Source organism: Mytilus californianus, unplaced genomic scaffold (genome assembly GCF_021869535.1).
Source record: "Mytilus californianus isolate M0D057914Y unplaced genomic scaffold, xbMytCali1.0.p SCAF_5, whole genome shotgun sequence".
Lineage (NCBI taxonomy): Eukaryota > Metazoa > Mollusca > Bivalvia > Mytilida > Mytilidae > Mytilus > Mytilus californianus.
Window position 1 is genome coordinate 49,741,832 of NW_026262701.1, and position 20,223 is coordinate 49,762,054.

At 33.8% G+C, this 20,223-nt stretch overlaps 1 protein-coding gene across 1 annotated transcript in view; it reads left to right on the top strand.

The window, feature by feature from the left end:
* Positions 1 to 20,223, top strand: part of LOC127702022 (macrophage mannose receptor 1-like) — a 145,951-nt gene that overhangs the window by 18,554 nt on the left and 107,174 nt on the right. The window contains exons 5-11 of the mRNA XM_052205998.1: positions 5,388 to 5,487; positions 6,720 to 6,846; positions 7,826 to 7,896; positions 8,780 to 8,892; positions 11,232 to 11,358; positions 15,652 to 15,728; positions 16,336 to 16,455. Of these exons, the coding sequence (XP_052061958.1) occupies positions 5,388 to 5,487; positions 6,720 to 6,846; positions 7,826 to 7,896; positions 8,780 to 8,892; positions 11,232 to 11,358; positions 15,652 to 15,728; positions 16,336 to 16,455 (735 nt within the window). The remainder of the gene's footprint in view (positions 1 to 5,387; positions 5,488 to 6,719; positions 6,847 to 7,825; positions 7,897 to 8,779; positions 8,893 to 11,231; positions 11,359 to 15,651; positions 15,729 to 16,335; positions 16,456 to 20,223) is intronic.

Here is a 20,223-nt window from a genome sequence, read left to right on the forward strand (position 1 = left end):
AAATTGCAACAGCAAAAAAAACAACTTGCATTATGAATTTGGATAGCATTAATGTGTCCGTTATTCAACAATCCAAATAACTATAGTGCATGCAAAATATTCTGAACTTACATATATATGAGTAAATTAAAATTTTTAGAATAGCTATAGCTAGCAAGTGACATGCAAATTAATTTGTTGATTGATTGATTGATTGTGTGTTTGTTTAAAGTCTAGTGGCAAATATCTCTATTAAATGAACAACTTGTTGAAAAAAGATCAGGTTTTGTATGTTTTTAGCTCCAGTGTGAGCTTTTGCCATCACTTGGAGTCCCAGTGAATAGTGATCTTATATTCCATAACAGCTTGTCAAAATTTAGGTTCAGTCTGTGGTTAAATTTATCTTAGACATCAATAATTTTGTCCAAACTTTCATGGAATTTTTATGAAACTTGGAAAGAAGCTTCTCTGTGAAACCAGTTTGGAAATATGTTTTCAATTATAAGCTAGTTTACAAGCATACCGTAGGTGTGTTTGATTTGTCAATTTCATTTTAATCAAAATAATACGTACAATACCATTTCCTTTGGAAAGGTGAGCTTTTGCCATCACTTGGCGTCGTTCTTCGTCTGTCGTCGTCCATCTTCATCTGTCGTCGTCCGTTGTTGTCTGTCCGTCTGGTGTAAACTATTTCAAACATCTTCTCCTCTGAAGCTACTGAACCAAATTAAACCAAACTTAAGCTGAATGATTCTTAGGTTATCTAGAATAAAGTTTGTGTTTTATTTTCTGTTTCCCCAGAAAACATGGGCGCCATGGCTAAAAATAGAACATAGGGTAAAATGCAGTTTTTGACATATCTCAAAAACTAAAGCATTTAGAGCAAATCAGACAAGAAGTTAAAGTTTTCATTAAGTCAAGGTCTACCTGCCCTGAAATTATCAGCCATATCGGGTATCTGATTTTTAGGTTAATTGCCCCTGAATTTATGATTTTAAGGAAATTTTTCAGTTTTTGGTTATCTTGAATATTATCATAGATAACGATAAAACTGTAAACAGCAAAAATGTTCAGCAAAGTAAGATCTACAAATAAGTTCAGGCCTCTACAATAACTTTTTTTTCAACTTGTCCAGTAGGACAAGTACATACCAAAATTTACTTGTCCGAATGAAATTTTAACTTGTCCAAAAAAAATCTTAATAATAACCTTTTTTTGCATTTTAAGTTGATTCAAGGAACAAAATGAATTAAAACAATATAACAGAAGTTAGTTTTATATCTTTTGATATACTTTTCAAAAATATGAGTCAAGAACAACTGATGATCTAGTCATGTCACAGGACTTTAAGGTTCTAGTTTTCATCAATGCCAAAGTCTCATCAGACTCTGCACATGATGCACCGTCTAATAGGCCTGTCAATGTACACTCATTGGATTTGTATCCTGTTTTTTTAAGTTGAAAAAAGTTTATTCAAATGCAATCAATAAAAAAAAGAAGATGAGGTATGATTGCTAATGACTGACAACTCTCTGCTAGAGACCAAATGACACAGAAATTAACAACTATAGGTCACCGTATTGCAAGTATTGTTTTTTTTCTACATATGATCAAATATGATTTTGTGAAATTTATGGTAAATAATCTCTTCATTTTTATTTAAAAAATTACTGGTTTGGTATTTATTATAAAGCAACAGAATCAAGGTAGGAAAACAGTTACTGATTTAACTTGGTCCCGAAATTTCTCCTGGGTTGCCAAACTGTCTATTTATCATGTCTATTAAATATGTCTCCTACGGTGCCAAACTGTCTATTAAACTTGGAGCCGAATCGTTTCCAACTGACGAACTGTCTTGTAAAGTTATCCATCTACAAAGCGCATCGCTGATTCGGATCAGTAAGACTGGTTTCCGATAATAGTATGCCTTTTACCTGTTAAAAAGTACCAGACAAAGAACCAGTTTTAAATTATCGATTGCAAGTAAACATGTCAAAATAATACTTGTTTTTATCTTCTTTTCTTGTTTTTTGTTTATAATTACTTTGTTCATCAAAGTTGAATTAAATTTATTTTATGCAGAATAATTTTACTTGTCCCATCGGACAAGCTTAATATAGCTTTTACTTGTCCGACCTTATTTTCCTCTGGTACCGGACAATCGGACAAGCGTTATTGTCGAGCCCTGAAGTTTTTATATGACTAAAATTGTCAATTGACCCCTTAAGGAGTTATTGTCCTTTAAAGACAATTTTTCACAATTTGTTCATCTAGTTTGCTTACTTTAAAAAATTTTCTCCTTTGATGAATCAATTTCAGCCAACCTTGGGCTGAATGAGTTTCAGAGTATCTAGTATAAATTTTGTATTTTATTTCAATGTACGTCAAGAAAGCCACTATGGCTAAAATTGGACATAGAGGTAAAATGCCTTTTTGGTTTTTGAAGAAAATATGACAGATACAAAGAATATTTAAAAGGCATTTTTAAGCCACTCATTAATATATATATATTGAAAAGCAAAAATAATCATTGATGAAAGATTTAAGCAAAAAATTACAGGTGAGCAATTCAGGCTCTTGAAAGCCTCTTGTTACACAATAGTATGGTGAGAGGAACATCTCAAAGATTTGACCCAACTAAATTTATTTTTACACCTTCTGTAGCATTCCCCCCCTGCCCCCCCAAAAAAATACACATCAAAATCAAAGATAATGTTATCCTTATTATATATAATAATTAAGGATATGAAAAGTTTTTTTAAATCGATTAAATCATAATGTTTTATAGAATTACACATGTAAACAATCTAGTTATAAATGAACAGAGGGAATGGATTGAAATGAAATTGACAAATCAAACACACATACAACATGAAAACATATTAGTGAACTAACTTGTAAATCTGGTTTCGCAATATTTATATACTGTTCTTACTTTTGATTGGTTCCCTACTTAAATATTGACTCCGCCCAAAAGAAAGTTGTACCTTAGCTAATAATGATTTCATGGTTCAGCTAGCAAGCAAGCTAACCAAAGATACTGTCTTTACCTACACACTCAAGTCAATGTGCTATATTTAGTCCCCTACTGACCAAGTCAAAGGTGACTTTAGGTTTGCACTCCGTCTGTCTGTCCTGTCTGTCCTGTCTGTTCTGTCTGTCTGTCCATCCATCAGTCCGGCAAATCAGTTTTCCACACTTTTTTTCTTCATGCTTGAAGATATTGATTTGATATTTAATGTATTGTTTTATCATGACACGTTACAGAGCAAGCAAGCTAACCAAAGAAACTGCCTTTACCTACACACTCAAGTCAATGTGCTATATTTAGTCCCCTACTGACCAAGTCAAAGGGGACTTTAGGTTTCACTCCGTCTGTCTGTCTGCCTGTCTGCCTGTCTGCCTGTCTGTCCTGTCTGTCCTGTCTGACTGTCCATCCATCAGTCCCGCAAATCAGTTTTCCACACTTTTTTTCTTCGTGCTTGAAGATATTGATTTGATATTTAATGTATTGTTTTATCATGACACGTTACAGAGCAAGCAAGCTAACCAAAGAAACTGCCTTTACCTACACACTCAAGTCAATGTGCTATATTTAGTCCCCTACTGACCAAGTCAAAGGGGACTTTAGGTTTGCACTCCGTCTGTCTGTCTGCCTGTCTGCCTGTCTGTCCTGTCTGTCTGTCCATCCATCAGTCCCGCAAATCAGTTTTCCACACTTTTTTTCTTCCTGCTTGAAGATATTGATTTGATATTTAATGTATTGTTTTATCATGACATGTTACAGATCCAAGTTTGAATTTTGTTCCAGTCTGATAGTTTTGTGCAGAGTTATGGTCCTTGGACTTAGAAAATTTACTCAAATAATCAGTTTTCCACACTTTTTTTTGTCATGCTTGAAGATAATGATTTGATAATGGATATATATTTTTATCATGGCAAATTACAGATCAATTTCAAATTTGGTCCGGTCTAATGATTTTGTGCAGAGTTGTGGTCCTTGGACTTAGAAAATTAGCTCAAATAATCAGTTTTTCACATTTTTTTTTTGTCATCCTTGAAGATATTGATTTGATAATTGGTATATAGTTTTATCATGACAAGTTACAGATCAATTTCGAATTTTGTTCTGGTCTGATGATTATGTGCAGAGTTATGGTCCTTGGACTTAGAAAATTCACTTAAATAATCAGTTTTCAACACTTTTTTTCGTCATGCTTGAACATATTGACTTGATATTTGATCTTTAGTTACACCATGACATGTTATAGATCAAGTTAGCATTTTGTTCCTATACAATGAATTTTTAACTGGTAGGGGACTAAGTATTGCCATGCAATACTCTCAGAATGCTCGTTTATATTCATATTCAATTTAAGGTACAGTCAAGCATTTGCATTTATAGAATAATTTGCATACAATTTTTGATTTTCAACTTGAAGAAACTTGGTCATACGATGTTCCCCTTGCTCAACCATGCAAGACAATGTAAATAAATGGGAATGGATAAACCCCAAGGATTTGCATGTTCATTGAAGATGGGAGTACAAGATATCGTCCGAGTAGAAACGAATGGGTTTTAATTGAAATCGGGATATGTTGACAAGTAAAATTTTGTGAAATTCCTGGTTTTAAACAAAATTTTGACTAGCCCCGTCGGTCTTCTGAGATGAATCCCAAATTTTTACTAGCCTCAGGCTAGTGGGTTAGGGTTAGTGTCAAACCCTGTATATTAAACTATATCTTCTGTGGACGTTTCCATTTGTTAGTCATTACTTTGTTGTTGAATGATTTAGTGTATTAAATTTTTCTTTTATAATCAATTAATACTATCTTCCATCCACATTTGTTTGCTCTTCCCTCCATCAAGGTTTTTCCCTTCAAATTTGCGCTGTGCAATAGCTGATTCTTTAATGAGGGGTCATGGTTAGGTCACTGCATACAAAAAAGCTGTTGGTGAATTAAGAGTACTGGATGACAATAATTCAATAGCAATACATTTCTGAAGATTTGGATAATATAAAAAGATTTAATATAAAAAGAGTATGTACACATGTTTTATATAGTAAAACATGGCCATTGAAGTATAAGATATATTCATGTTAAATTTGAAGTATGAATATTTATATTGACTATATCTTTTAAACATCTATACTGAAAAGTATGGAATGTAAGGCTGTGCATGTTCTACTTTCCATTAGTGAAGATAGATTGCTTCAGACTATAATACTTTAAACCAATAATTTTGAAATATTGATCTGTCAATTTTTTAAATCAATTATTTTCTGGATTTCTCTTTACATGCATCTTTTCCCATTTATTTCCAATGAAAACTACATGATGAGATTAACATACACAGTTTGCCGGTAAAATATATAATATTTGTTAATCTTATTATTTTTTTCCAGAGACAAATCCATTGACTTGTGATGCAGATAATGGATGGGAGTACCACCAGGGATCATGTTATAAATTTGTCCAAAAATTCAAGACGTGGAATCAGTCAGCGTAAGCATTTAAAAGTCAATGATAAAAGATATTATTCCACTGTAGCATAATCAATATTTGATTGGTTGAGACTATTCCATGCGACATTGAACAAAACTTCGTATTCCCTCTCAACATCTGGACTTCCTCATGTGACATTATGCATGATTAATGTTCATAAGGTTTTGAATGTTTTTAAATAGCGATACATGTAGTATAGTCATTATAGTGTTAAAAACATTAAGATCATTAATAACTAATTTTGATCGATACTGTTTATCAATGTTTGTCGTGTAAACTTGTAAAAACAATCGGATAAGAAAAAATGTATTTAAATCCATAGTTTATGTTCTGGAACTAATAAAAGTATAGGCAGTGGAATAAAATATTCATTTCCCTTGTCTTAGGGAGATACGAAGATTTATTCACCCTGGAAAAGTCATATTTTCCTCAGGCGATGCCCTCAGGATATATAAATTTTCTTGAGTGAACAAATCTTCATATCTCCCTAAGCCAAGTGAAATAAAACAAAAAATTGGTTGAAATGTATTCAATACTTTGGTCAAACCATGAAATCAAGTGTTCAACAAAATACAAATTATCTATAGGGTTGTAGACAGACTTGGGCATAACCATGAAATCAAGTGTTCCAACAAAATACAAATTATCTATAGGGTTGTATGTAGACTTTGGCTTAACCATGAAATCAAGTGTTCAACAAAATACAAATTATCTTTAGGGTTGTATAATGCACCCTTTGGCCTAACCATGAAATCAAATATTCAACAAAATACAAATTATCTATAGGGCTGTATGTAGACTTTGACCAAACCATGAAATCAAGTATTCACCAAAATACAGTTGTTCATTGATCCATGTAAATTGTTACCCATGAAAATAATAGAGTCACATATCATGCACTCTAGATGCAGCTGCTTATTCAATATGTTGAATGAACTAAACAAATTTTGTCAATCATTTCTCCAGTACTGCAAAAGAAAGACTTCAAATTTGGTCAACTTCTTAGCAGTGATTAGTTGTAATGTGTGAGCTCTTTTCATGTGTGGGTGGCATCTGCTTCCTGTTTTCTGATACTTTGTATTATAAGTGGGAGAATGAATAGCACAACAATGCTTGCATTTTTGTTTGAATTGTTGCCCTTGGACAGATAAAATATGTGCTTCGGCAGGGGACATTGGAATGCAGTTATTTTTATTGTGTTTTAGCTTTACCTTGTATGTTTTATTTTACAGATCAGACTGTAAAGATTTAGACTCTAACCTGGCAGCTGTTGCAGATACTGGTCCCCTACATGCAGTTTCTACAATAGCTAGCTTCCAACAGTACGATTCCTGGGTTGGAATTATAAGGAAATACAAGGTAATAAACAGTAAAAATTTTTTAGCGCTCTGAAATTATACTGGTTAACCCTTGCATTACAAGAAACAAGATGGTATTTCAAAATTTGATGTTTACCAGGGGGAAAGAATGTATACATTGTATGACTGTTCAATTGGTGTTTCATAAATTAGGTATAATTTTCATGTACAGATACAACAATCAGGCAAAACACATATCACATAGCAAGCTTTAAATAGCCCAGAAATGACAAAATGTAAAACGATTCTAATGAGAAAGCCAACTGCCTAATTTATGAACAAATAAACATGACAAACAACTGCCACTGAATTTTCAGTACCCTGAATTGGGACAGACACATACAGAATATGATGGGAGTAAAGATGTAAACAAATTCATTTAAAGGAGTTTGCATTCCCCTGATTGCAGTTTCATAGTCAGTTGACTTTAAGGGGCATTAGCTACAAATAAGACAATTCATTCAAATATAATTTTTTTGGGGTTCCAAACATTTATTAGAATAATATTTCACTATTAACAGTTACTTTGGTTCAATTTTGTCAAAATAAGCTTAAAAACATCTGATATATTATTTGTTTGCAAGTCAATAATTCAACTTTATTATAAATAATAATAGGAATAACCATTTCCTTAACTGATCCAGGCATGAAAAAAATCTTATAACAGTGAAATGATGATTTACATATATTTCAAATCTTTTACTTGAGATAAAACATAGACCATTCATCATTATACAATTGCACGTGCTTGTCTGTCTATCTAAATTTATATTCATGTTAATTTCGGGTTATATGACCATCAGTCTTCAGAGGTCATCTTGATAGATAATTAGATGGTGCCCCTTTAAAAAAAAGTGGTATGTGTATGTAATAGCAGAAAATATAATATGTAAGATTTGGCGAAAAAAAATACATATTGACATTTAAATTTTTTTTGTCTGTTTAAATATCTCTAAATCAGAACTGAATTTTTTTTTCAGACATACTTTTATACAAATTCTTCTGAAGCTATTGGAATTGATAGTTATATACAGCCAAGTAAAACAACAGAGTAGGTATAATTGCCTCAATTATTGCACATCTTCCCAACATAGTTTGTGGTTCATCTAAAGACCTTACAAGTTTATGGAGTTTGTGTCATTGATAAATACACCATTTTCCGTCTTATATAATTCATCTTGGAATTCTTAAGGGCAGTATGACCCATATGAATAAAAAGAGATGTAACTTAGCAGTTCCTCCATTATTATGACAAAAAGAGTAACTTCAAAATGCTCCAATGTCTTATTCAATGTATTTGTTTGGGAAATCACAGCCAAAAATTAGAATGATCTACCCTGCAACATTGGATATGGCTAGCCACTAATTAATGACTCCATTGCTTTTTATACTATATACTTCAGTTTAAAGCAAGAGCTATTTTTGCTTAAGTTCAAATAAAATGACAGTATTTTCATGTCAAAACAACACCTTATTGTGGCTTGTGCTAAAATAAATCCAGAAACCTTTAATTGCATTGAAGAGCATACTAGTTCTTGGAACTTAGTATGTACCAAAAACAGGAACTTCTGATCAGTGTCTGAGAAACAGGTTAAATATGTCCTACAATTAAATTACAACCAGTCATAAAGCATCTACCATTGAGTTTTCAGTTTATCATTGACTTAAGAGTTTGAATATTCCGTTGGTATTGTTTCAATCTCTTCTACAATGATTCATTTGATACCAAAATAAGCAATATAATCTTCATATTTTGAATGTTACACCTATGATTAGGTTATACAATTTTACTTTTGAATATGTACTACACTCTGGTATTTTCTTCCTAACTGGGTTTCATTAAGTGGTTCTACAACTTAAACCTGCCAGCTATGACGTAATTGTATATTTACTATGAACAACAACTAATTCAGTTGTTTAATGTTTTATTTCAGTAATTTTGACCCTGCTTGTTTGACTATAAACAGTACAGTTAAGGATGCAGCAAAAGGCCTGTATCCTGATAGCTGTACAACTCCTAAACCATACATCTGTCAAAAGCCTGAAGGTATGTCTGAACATTTAAACTCCAAGTATTTATACACCTGTTAAGGTTACTAGTTTACAAGAGCTTCATTTTTTTCATGGAGATGTTTGGTTTACAAATGGGATAGAAATCATATTCATCAATTAAAAATTACTCACCTGTAAACAGGACCAAGAAATCATCTACTCACAAATTTTGTTTGGAAAAATACTTATTTTGACATTGAATAAAATAATTGGGGGTAAAATACACAATTTCTTTTCATTTGTCTAGGGGACTTGCAAAAATGGTATTCCTTTAGTGTAGTGATTGTCCCCAAACACCTTAGGGCATCACTGACTAGTTATTGTTTTATTTCTTGTGGCCCAATGCAATCACTATTTCAGAAATCAGATTTATTATAAAGTATATCAGGAAAATTGACAGGATACGTAATATAATTTATGAAAAGTGTAATATTTGATCTATATGAAAATAAGGAGATGTGGTATGATTGCCAATGCGACAACTCTCCACCAGAGACCAAATAAAGTGGATGTAAGCGACTATACATCACTGTACAACCTTCAACAAGCAGCCCAAAATATCAAACAATAACAATAGTTGGCTTTAAAAGTCTCTTACCACTGTGTCAATGCCACTGCTGTTGGAGGTTTCCTCCCTAAGGGATTTTTTACCCAGGAATAGACAACCTTAGCTGTATTTGGCACAACTTTTCAGAATTGTTTAGTTCTCAATGTGCTTAACTTCATACTTTATTTGTCCTATTTTAAATTTTTAGCTCACCTGGCACAAAGGGCCAAATGTCTTCTTTTAGAGAACCAGTTGAATGGAATGAAACAAAACATGGCATGAATGTTCCTTATGAGGTTCTGACCAAGTGTTGTTACTTTGCAGTCAGTCCATCATCCAAGATGGCTGCCAGGGGGGGACTTAGTTTAACATAGGGCCCTATGGGAAATACATACAAATGTCTTCTTTTAGAGTAAACCACTGAATGGAATGAAACCAAACTTGGCATGAATGTTCCTTATGAGGTGCTAACCAAGTGTTGTTACTTTGCAGTCGGTCCATCATCCAAGATGGCCGACAGCAGGGGACTTATTTTAACATAGGACCCTATGGGAAATACATACAAATGTCTTCTTTTAGAGAACTAGTGAATGGAATGAAACAAAACATGGCATGAATGTTCCTTATGAGGTTCTGACCAAGTGTTGTTACTTTGCAGTCAGTCCATCATCCAAGATGGCCGCCAGGGGGGGGACTTAGTTTAACATAGGACCCTATGGGAAATACATACAAATGTCTTTTTTTAGAGTTAACCACTGAATGGAATGAAACCAAACTTGGCATGAATGTTCCTTATGAGGTGCTGACCAAGTGTTGCTACTTTGTAGTCAATCCATCATCCAAGATGGCCGCCAGCGGGGGACTTAGTTTCACATAGGACCCTATGGGAAATACATACAAATGTCTTCTTTTAGAGAACCACTGAATGGAATGAAACCAAACATGGCATGAATGTTCCTTATGAGGTGTTGACCAATTGTTGTTTCTTTGCAGCCGATCCATCATCCAAGATGGCCGCTAGCCGTGGACTTAGTTTAACATAGGACCTTACGGGAAATACATACAAATGTCTTCTTTTTGAGAACCACTGAATTGAATGAAACCCAACATGGCATGAATGTTCCTTATGAGGTGCTGACCAAGTGTTGTTACTTTGCAGTCAGTCCATCATCCTAGATGGCCGCCAGGGGGGGACTTAGTTTAACATAGGGCCCTATGGGAAATACATACAAATGTCTTCTTTTAGAGTAAACCACTGAATGGAATGAAACCAAACTTGGCATGAATGTTCCTTATGAGGTGCTGACCAAGTGTTGCTACTTTGTTGCCGATTTACTGTTCAAGAGGGCCACCAGGATATTTTATTAAATAACGGGACCAATATTAAACCAAATTTGGCCTCAATCATTATTTGGGTATGTGTTATGATTTTTTATCTATCTTTACATGATTTCTAAAACCAAAGTAGAGTCAGGTGAGCGACACAGGCTCTTGAGAGCCTCTAGTTTTATTTGAGCCTCACTGATGAGTCTTTTGTAGACTACATGCAGGTCTGGCGTACAAACTGTTAAACCGGGTTTATTTTACTGATACAAACATTTATTTATAGAAAATGTTGGAATCAGTAGAACAAACTAAGCTTATAACTATTAATAAACGACAATAAAGACAACAACACCCATCAATTACCGCATGGTAGGAGTTACCGCACGATTACCACTTCAGGTGTTGGTTCACCTTGTTCAAATTCAACTATTGATAAAGTATAATAAAGAGTATCTTTACAGGAGTATGTAAACCTGGATATCAACAGCATCAGTCAATGTGTTACTATCTGTCGTACACAGAACAGAACAGAACTGGTGCTGAAACACTTTGTAAAGCCATGAAAATGTCAGTGGTGGACATAACTAGGTAAGTTTATGCACTCTTTCCCAAGTTAACATTGCTTTTTAACCAATTCCTTTTGTGCAACTTATTCATGTCCATTCAAGATGTATCTTTCATTTTTTTTAGAAACATTGATTATAGTAACTTATCTCCCTTTAACAGTACATTCTACTTGTAAATCTTTTGATAAAACAATGATAGATCAATAGATTTTTGGTGTTAAAGCCATTCAGCACAATTGGCTATTTTGTGGCAGTAAGTTTTTATTGGAGGAAGCCAGAGTGCCTGAAGGAAACCGCCAACCTTTGGCAGGAACAATCCTAGGCGAAAAAGATTGGAGTCTATAAAGTACCTGCCTTGTGCAAATTTAAAACTCAGAACCTAAGTGTTGACAAGCTAGTGATACAGTAGTTGAACTACTAAACCATACAGCCACTGAGGCCTGATATAACAAAGAAACAACATGCCCACTCCATAGGCAGGGTAAACAATCTTGAAATTGGCCATTTCTGTGTTCCAATGTTGATTGGTTGAAAATCAAAATTAACAAGAGCTGTAGTGTTTTTAGCTCACAAAAGGCCAAGTGAGCTTTTCTCATCACTTTTGGTCCGTCGTCTGTCATCGTTAACTTTTACAAAAATCTTCTCTTCTGAAACTACTGGGTCAAATTTAACCAAGTTTGGCCACAATCATCATTAGGGTATCTAGTTTAAAAAATGTGACCAATGATCCTGCTTGCTAACCAACATAGCCGAAATAGCTAAAAACAGAACATAGGGGTAAAATGCAAGTTTTGTCTATTAACTTGAAAAACGCTATGAATAGAGGAAATCTGACAAGGGCAAAAATGTTCAGAATGATGAGATCTACATATTGTCTACTTACTTCAAAACTGTCAGACGACATCTTATATGAGTAAGTGCCCTTAAATGACAAATTTTACCAATTTTTTCATGTTTGCCTAATATCTGAAAAACTTTAGTAGATAGGGAGAAACAAGATCTACAAATAATTCCGCATGGTTGAAATCATCAGACAACTCATTATTGGAAATATTGCCCTTTAATGATTATGACTTTTTTGCCTTTTTGCCCAATATCTGAAAAACTATTATAAATAGAAACTTAAATAAGCAAAAGTGATCAGCAAGACAATTTCTACAAATAAGTAAAATTTTTCCAAAATTGTTGGTTTACTCTTTATAGAAGTGATTGCCTTAAGTGATATTTTTGTTACCGTTTTTAGCTCACCTGGCCCGAAGGGCCAAGTGAGCTTTTCTCATCACTTGTCGTCCGTTGTCCGTCGGCGTCGTCGTCGTCGTCGTTAGCTTTTTACAAAAATCTTCTCCTCTGAAACCACTGGGCCAAATTTAACCAAACTTAGCCACAATCATCATTAGGGTATCTAGTTTAAAAAATGTGTCCGATGACCCCGCCAACCAACCAAGATGGCCGCCATGACTAAAAATAGAACATAGGGGTAAAATGTAGATTTTGGCTTATATCTCTGAAACCAAAGCATTTAGAGTAAATCTGACATAGATTAAACCGATTATCAGGTCAAGATCTATCTGCCCTGAAATTTTCAGACAAATCTGACAACCTGTTGTTGGGTTGCTGCCCCTGAATTGGTAATTTTAAGGAAATTTTGCAGTTTTTGGTTATTATCTTGAATATTATTATAGATAGAGATAAACTGTAAACAGCAATAATGTTCAGCAAAGTAAGATCTACAAATAAGTCGCATGACCAAAATTGTCAGTCGACCCCTTTGAGAGTTATTGCCCTTAATAGTCAATTTTTAAAATTTTTTCGTAAATTTTTGTAATCTTTTACAAAAATCTTCTTCTCTGAAACTACTGAGACAAATTTAACCATACTTGGCCATAATCATTATTAGGGTATCTAGTTTAAAAAATATGTCCGATGACCCCACCTTCCAACCATCATGGCCGACTTTGTTAAAAATAGACCATAGGGGTAAAATGCAGTTTTTGGTTTATATCTCTGAAACTAAAGCATTTAGAGCAAATCTGACAGGTGGCAAAAATGTTCATCAGATTTAGATTTATCTGCCCTGAAAGTTTCAGACGAATCTGACAACCCGTTGTTGGGTTGCTGCCCCTGAGTTAGTAATTTTACAAAATTTTTGCAGTTTTTTGTTTTTATCTTAGATATCATTATAATATCTAATATCTAATACTATTAATTATGATTTTAACCCTATTTTACATGATTTCCAAAGCATCAGTAAATACAGGTGAGCGACACAGGCTCTTGAGAGCCTCTAGTTTGTGTTTTGGGCAAAAATTAAACAGTGGGATATCCAGTGAACGAAAACAAAAAGAAAATTCACTCTTCTAATGATAGAGTCAAGAAAGTCAATAATAAAACAATGCTGGTGACGATACTGATCAAAAGTAATTTCCAAATAATAATTCTGGAAAGAAAATAGAGAGAAACTGTCAACAGAAAAAATTATCAGCAATACAAGATCAACAAAAAAAAAATGACTTTTGTCAGGAATTCTATTCTAGTCCACAATGTTGGAGGGATTCCATTGTTGAAGACTTCATAGACCTAGGTGAGCGACACAGGCTCTTTAGAGCCTCTAGTTTATAAACCGTGACAGACACATTTTCATTTTCATCCTAGAAATGTTTGTGACCTTGAAAGTTCATCATTGTATTTTTAAAAGGCAGCAGACATGTGTTAAAAGGGCATAACTCTTAAAAATCAATGGTATGTTTAAATCAACCATGTTCAATTATGTATTCTAAGCTTCTAAGTATTGCAGATTATCAGTCCCCTACCGACGAAGTTGAAGGGGACTATAGGTTTGCACTCCGTCTGTCTGTCTGTCCATCTGTCAGTCCGGCAAATCAGTTTTCCTCTGTAGCGGTTGGGGCATTAAGTTTTACCCTTGTCCGCCTGTACGTACGTACGTCCCAAAATTGGTTTCCGTTCTCTAACTTAAGTTTGCCTCAACCAAATATTATGAAACTTATACACAATGCTTATTATCACAAAACACAGATCAATTTTGATTTTTGGTGGCATCACTTTAACCGTTCTAGAGTTATGCCCCTTTACAAATGGAAAAATTGCAAAATTTTTATTTTCTTCTAAATATCAAGTAATTTTTAAAATTGGAGTTATCTTCCTTTGTCCATGATGATAGTTGAATCAACTACAATCAATGCTTTATACAATGCAATGTTTAATTTTGACTTCCACTGTTAAAACACAGATCAAGTTGAATATGGGTAGTGTCACTTTAACCATTATTGAGTTATGCCCCTTTATAAGTCGAAAGATTGCAAAATCTTTAGTTTCCATTCTGTAACTTAAGTTTGTCCCAACCAAACATTATGAAACCTATACACAATATTCATTACCACAAAACTAAGATCAAGTACAAATTTTTTTGTTTCCGTTTGGTGGCGACACTTTTACCATTCTTGAGTTATGTCCCTTTATAAACATAAAAATTGCTGAATTTTTTAGTTTGTCTCAACCAAATGTTATAAAACTTATACACAACCGTTCTAGAGTTATGCGTGTTTACAAATAGAAAAATTGCTGAATTTAGTTTCTGTTCTCTATTTAAGTTAGCCTCAACCAAATGTTATGAGACTTACACACAATGCTTATTACCACAAAACTCAGATCAAGTTCAAATTTGGGTAGCGTCACTTTTACCGTTCTTCAGTTATGTCCCTTTATAACTATATGATATGCAAGCGGGGGCATCATCTGTGTTTACTTTTAAAATTTTTTTAATTTTTTTTGGAGGGAGTAAAAAAAAAATTTTTTTTGGGGGGGGGAGAGGGGGTGTCAATTTTTTTTCCTCAAGATTTAAAAAATTGTCAATTTTCTAAAGAAAAAGATTGCGTGTTCCCAATTTATTTTGCTGATTTTTGGTATATAGTCTGAAAACAGATTTACTAAGTATTGCGCAACAGCACAGTGTATTGCACAACAGCAAGAAATCTTCAATTGAATATAAATTCAAATCATACAACCAATTTCAAGTTCTTTGACTACATTTTTTTTGTGTCAGAAACCTATAATGTGTCAAATATTAATTACAATCCAAATTCAGACCTGTATCAAGCTTGAATATTGTATCCATTTTTGCCCCAACTGTTGAGGGTAGGACCTCTGCAGTCTTATCCAGCTGGGCTCGGCGAAGCAGTTTATTAAATGCTGTATGATCCACCTGTACATTTGCATATACATTGAATTATGGGACAGCCTTAAAAATTGTCAATTTCTGCCTGATCTCTAATTCCTAAAAAAAAAATTCTATCCACAGTGCTAGTAAATCATCATATCTGGTCAGTTTGTTGAAGAAGAGAGGAGATATTGGTGAAATATGGATAGGATTAAAAAGTAAGTTCTTACAAAAAATTTTCTTGTTATAAGTCTATTAATATATTGGGATGGAATTAAAAATAACATTGTACTAAGTTCAAACTGATACTTTTTACAATTCAGTAATAATAATAATTAGGGACCCGACTAGTGGCGTGTCGCCCTATAGTGATCAGTCCGTCCCTCCGTCTGTAACAAATTGTGTCCACTCTATCTAGAGAAACCTTATAATTTCATACCTTATAATTGACATGTATATTAACCAACACCAGAGGGTGTGTAATAATGTTTGTACATTTCCTAGGTCAAAGTTCAAGGTCAGCAGGGCCCACAGAGATGGCTCCCATCTCAATGATATCTAGTTATGCTTAGCACAACAACATGTACATTCTTGTTTGTTTCTCTGTAGAAATGGTTGTTTCAATTCAAAGTTCATTGATTTCCAGGAAGATTATTAACCCTTTGTGAACCTACACATTAAAATTTCCATTCTATTTATTACAAATTAATGTAACACTTGCTGAAATGTTCGGTATTTTGCGTTTTTGTTTTACTACAACCATGAAATTATTTAAGAATTTTATCACAGAGTGAAAATACTTTAACAGTCTATTTGTCCTTTTAGAACAGAGTACTAATAACTGGTACTGGCCTAGCACAGGCGAAGTTCCATCGTTGAAATACTGGACATACATCTCTCCAAATAGCAATGAAACCTTGTATGATTGTGCTTACATGAATGTTGGTAAGATATAGTAGTGATGTTATGAACAAGGCATTAAACCTGAATCTAATTGGTTGATGTATTCCAACTAGATAATACAATTACAAGAACCTTAAGTAATAGATATCATGTTCAATTTGTTCTCACTGTTCAGAATATGCATGAAGTAGGTAAGGTTTGGAGTTAAATTGACTCTAATATATCAAATGTGTTTCAAACTGTCTCTGATAAGCAGAATCAATTGTTGGATATGTACCTACTAAAACATTAAAGTTTGTTTACAATTGATTCATTACCTGGGAAATGGAGACATAGAATCACACAAGTTAATTAAAATGGCAAAATAATAAAAAAGAATTTTTTAAATTTGCACATGCTTAGAAATAATATGAGGACAATCATGACCCAAAATTATATTCGCACACTAGTTTTGTATTAATTTACTAGCAAACAATTATTTGGGCAACCTGTATGCTATATGTTGATTTAGCCAAAATATTCAAAAAAATAGGCTGCTTATGCTGCATAGGTAAAAAAATCTTTCTTATGATGTCACTATAATGTCACGGTTAAGTTGTGTCAACAATAAATATAATTAACAATGATGCATCTGGGTTGATTTTAAATATTGTTGTTCACTTTATCCATGCTAAATAATTTGAGAATTTTCTGTGGACGTTAGATTACACTGAGTTTTTTCCATTTCTGGTTCATTTACAGTGTATTCCACACACCTGTAAAATTATTTGTGATGAAGAAGAAAAATGAAAAGGAATGTAAATTTTGTACATAATTAGAAATTTGGATTTGAGAGAGTATAAAGGAGTGGGTATAATATGTAAATGTCACCTCATTTTTCTACGGGACTTGCAGTTGTACACTTATTATAATATCTGTTCTGAGAAGAATTTGTATACGATTGCAAAATTGTTGAGGTCGTACATTATGATGTTGTCAGCGTTATTGTTGTGGTCTGAAGGCATTTGGTTTCCAGACAAACTTGAGAATAGGTGTATGGATTTCTATGAAATTGTACCACAAGGTTCTATACCATACAAGGAAGGTTGGGATTGATTTTTATACAACCGCAAAAATTTTACGTCATATAATGGTATGGTGTCGTCGTCATCAGTGTCGTCCCAAGACACATTTGGTTTCCAGACAATAACTTTAGTTTAAATGAATGGATCACTAAGAAATTTTACCAGAAGGTTCAATACCACAACAGGAATGAAGGTTGGGATTGATTTTGGGTGTTATGGTACCAGCAGTTTAGGAATTAGTGGGCCAAAAAGGGGCCAAAAACAAGCATTTTTATAGTTTCTGGACAATAACTTGTGTGTTAGTGTATAGATCTCTCAGAAATTGTACCACAAGGTTCCATATCACAAAGGAAAGACTGGGATTGAGTTTGGAGGTAATTGCCCCGAAGGTTCAGGAATTAGGGGCAAAAAAGGGGCAAAAAACAAGCATTTTTCTAGTTTCCAGACAATAACTTGTTTAAGTGTATGGATCTCTCAAAAATTGTCCTACAAGGTTCCATACCACAAAGGTAAGGCTGGGATTAATTTGGGAGTAATTACTCAAAGGGGAGGGGGATTTTTTTTCCAATTTTTTTTGGGGTTTATATTTTTTTTTCTTCAAAATTTTAGAAATTTCAAATAATTGCACAGTATTGCGTATTAGCAAGAAATCTTCAATTGCACAGTATTGCCCAATAGCACAATATTGTTCAATACCACAGTAATGGGCAATAGCAAGAAATCTTCAATTGCACAGTATTGCGCAATAGTAGGAAATCTTCAGTTGCACTGTATTGGGCAATAGCAAGAAATCTTCAATTGCACAGTATTGCGCAATAGCATGAAATCTTCAATTGCACAGTATTGTGCAATAGCAAGAAATCTTCAATTACACAGTATTGCGCAATAGCACAGTATTGCGCAATAGTAAGAAATCTTTAATAGCACAGTAATGCGCAATAGCACAGTATTGCACAATAGCACATTATTGCACAATAGCACAGTATTGAGCAATAGCACAGTATTGCGCAAAAGCAAGAAATCTTCAATTGCACTGTATTGGGCAATAGCAAGAAATCTTCAATTGCACAGTATTGCGCAATAGCAAGAAATCTTCAATTGCACTGTATTGCGCAATAGCAAGAAATCCTGAATTGCACTATATTGGGCAATAGCAATAAATCTTCAATTGCACAGTATTGCGCAATAGCAAGATATCTTCAATTGCACAGTATTGCGGAATAGCAAGCAATCTCCAATTGCACAGTATTGCGCAATAGCAAGAAATCTCCAATTGCACAGTATTGTGCAATAGCAAGAAATCTTCAATTACAAAGTATTGAGCAATAGCACAGTATTGCGCAAAAGCAAGAAATCTTCAATTGCACTGTATTGGGCAATAGCAAGAAATCTTCAATTGCACAGTATTGCGCAATAGCAAGAAATCTTCAATTGCACTGTATTGCGCAATAGCAAGAAATCTTCAATTGCACTGTATTGGGCAATAGCAAGAAATCTTCAATTGCACAGTATTGCGCAATAGCACAGTATTGCGCAATAGTAAGAAATCTTTAATAGCACAGTAATGCGCAATAGCACAGTATTGCACAATAGCACATTATTGCACAATAGCACAGTATTGAGCAATAGCACAGTATTGCGCAAAAGCAAGAAATCTTCAATTGCACTGTATTGGGCAATAGCAAGAAATCTTCAATTGCACAGTATTGCGCAATAGCAAGAAATCTTCAATTGCACTGTATTGCGCAATAGCAAGAAATCTTCAATTGCACTATATTGGGCAATAGCAAGAAATCTTCAATTGCACAGTATTGCGCAATAGCAAGATATCTTCAATTGCACAGTATTGCGGAATAGCCAGCAATCTCCAATTGCACAGTATTGCGCAATAGCAAAAAATCTTCAATTGCACAGTATTGTGCAATAGCAAGAAATCTTCAATTACAAAGTATTGAGCAATAGCACAGTATTGCGCAAAAGCAAGAAATCTTCAATTGCACTGTATTGGGCAATAGCAAGAAATCTTCAATTGCACAGTATTGCGCAATAGCAAGAAATCTTCAATTGCACTGTATTGCGCAATAGCAAGAAATCTTCAATTGCACTGTATTGGGCAATAGCAAGAAATCTTCAATTGCACAGTATTGCGCAATAGCAAGAGATCTTCAATTGCACAGTATTGCGGAATAGCAAGCAATCTCCAATTGCACAGTATTGCGCAATAGCAAGAAATCTTCAATTGCACAGTATTGCGTAAAAGCATAGTATTGGGCAACAACAAAGTATTGCGCATTAGCACAGTATAGCGCAATAGCAAGAAATCTTCAATTGCACAGTATTGCACAATAACACAGTATTACACAAAAGCAAGAAATCTTAAATTGCACACTATTGTGCAATAGCAAGAAATCTTCAATTGAAAATAAATACAAATCTTTTTATCAATTTCAAAAACTGAATTATTTCGACTGTATGATATGCTGAATCTTATTGTGCATTTAGATTTTTTATTTTGGGCCCTGTTTTCACATAAGTCCATATTAAGGTTTGAAGGGTCAAAATTAAACTGTGTTTTGATTTCAACGAAAATAAAATTTTTGGTGTTTTTTATGTGCTGAATATAACCTTTGTGTTAGATTTTGGATATCAGACCATTCTAGATAAATTAAATGTCCCATTTCAAATTTTTAAGATCTTTGACCACATTTGTTTTGTGTCAGAAACCTATATTATGTCAAAAATTTGA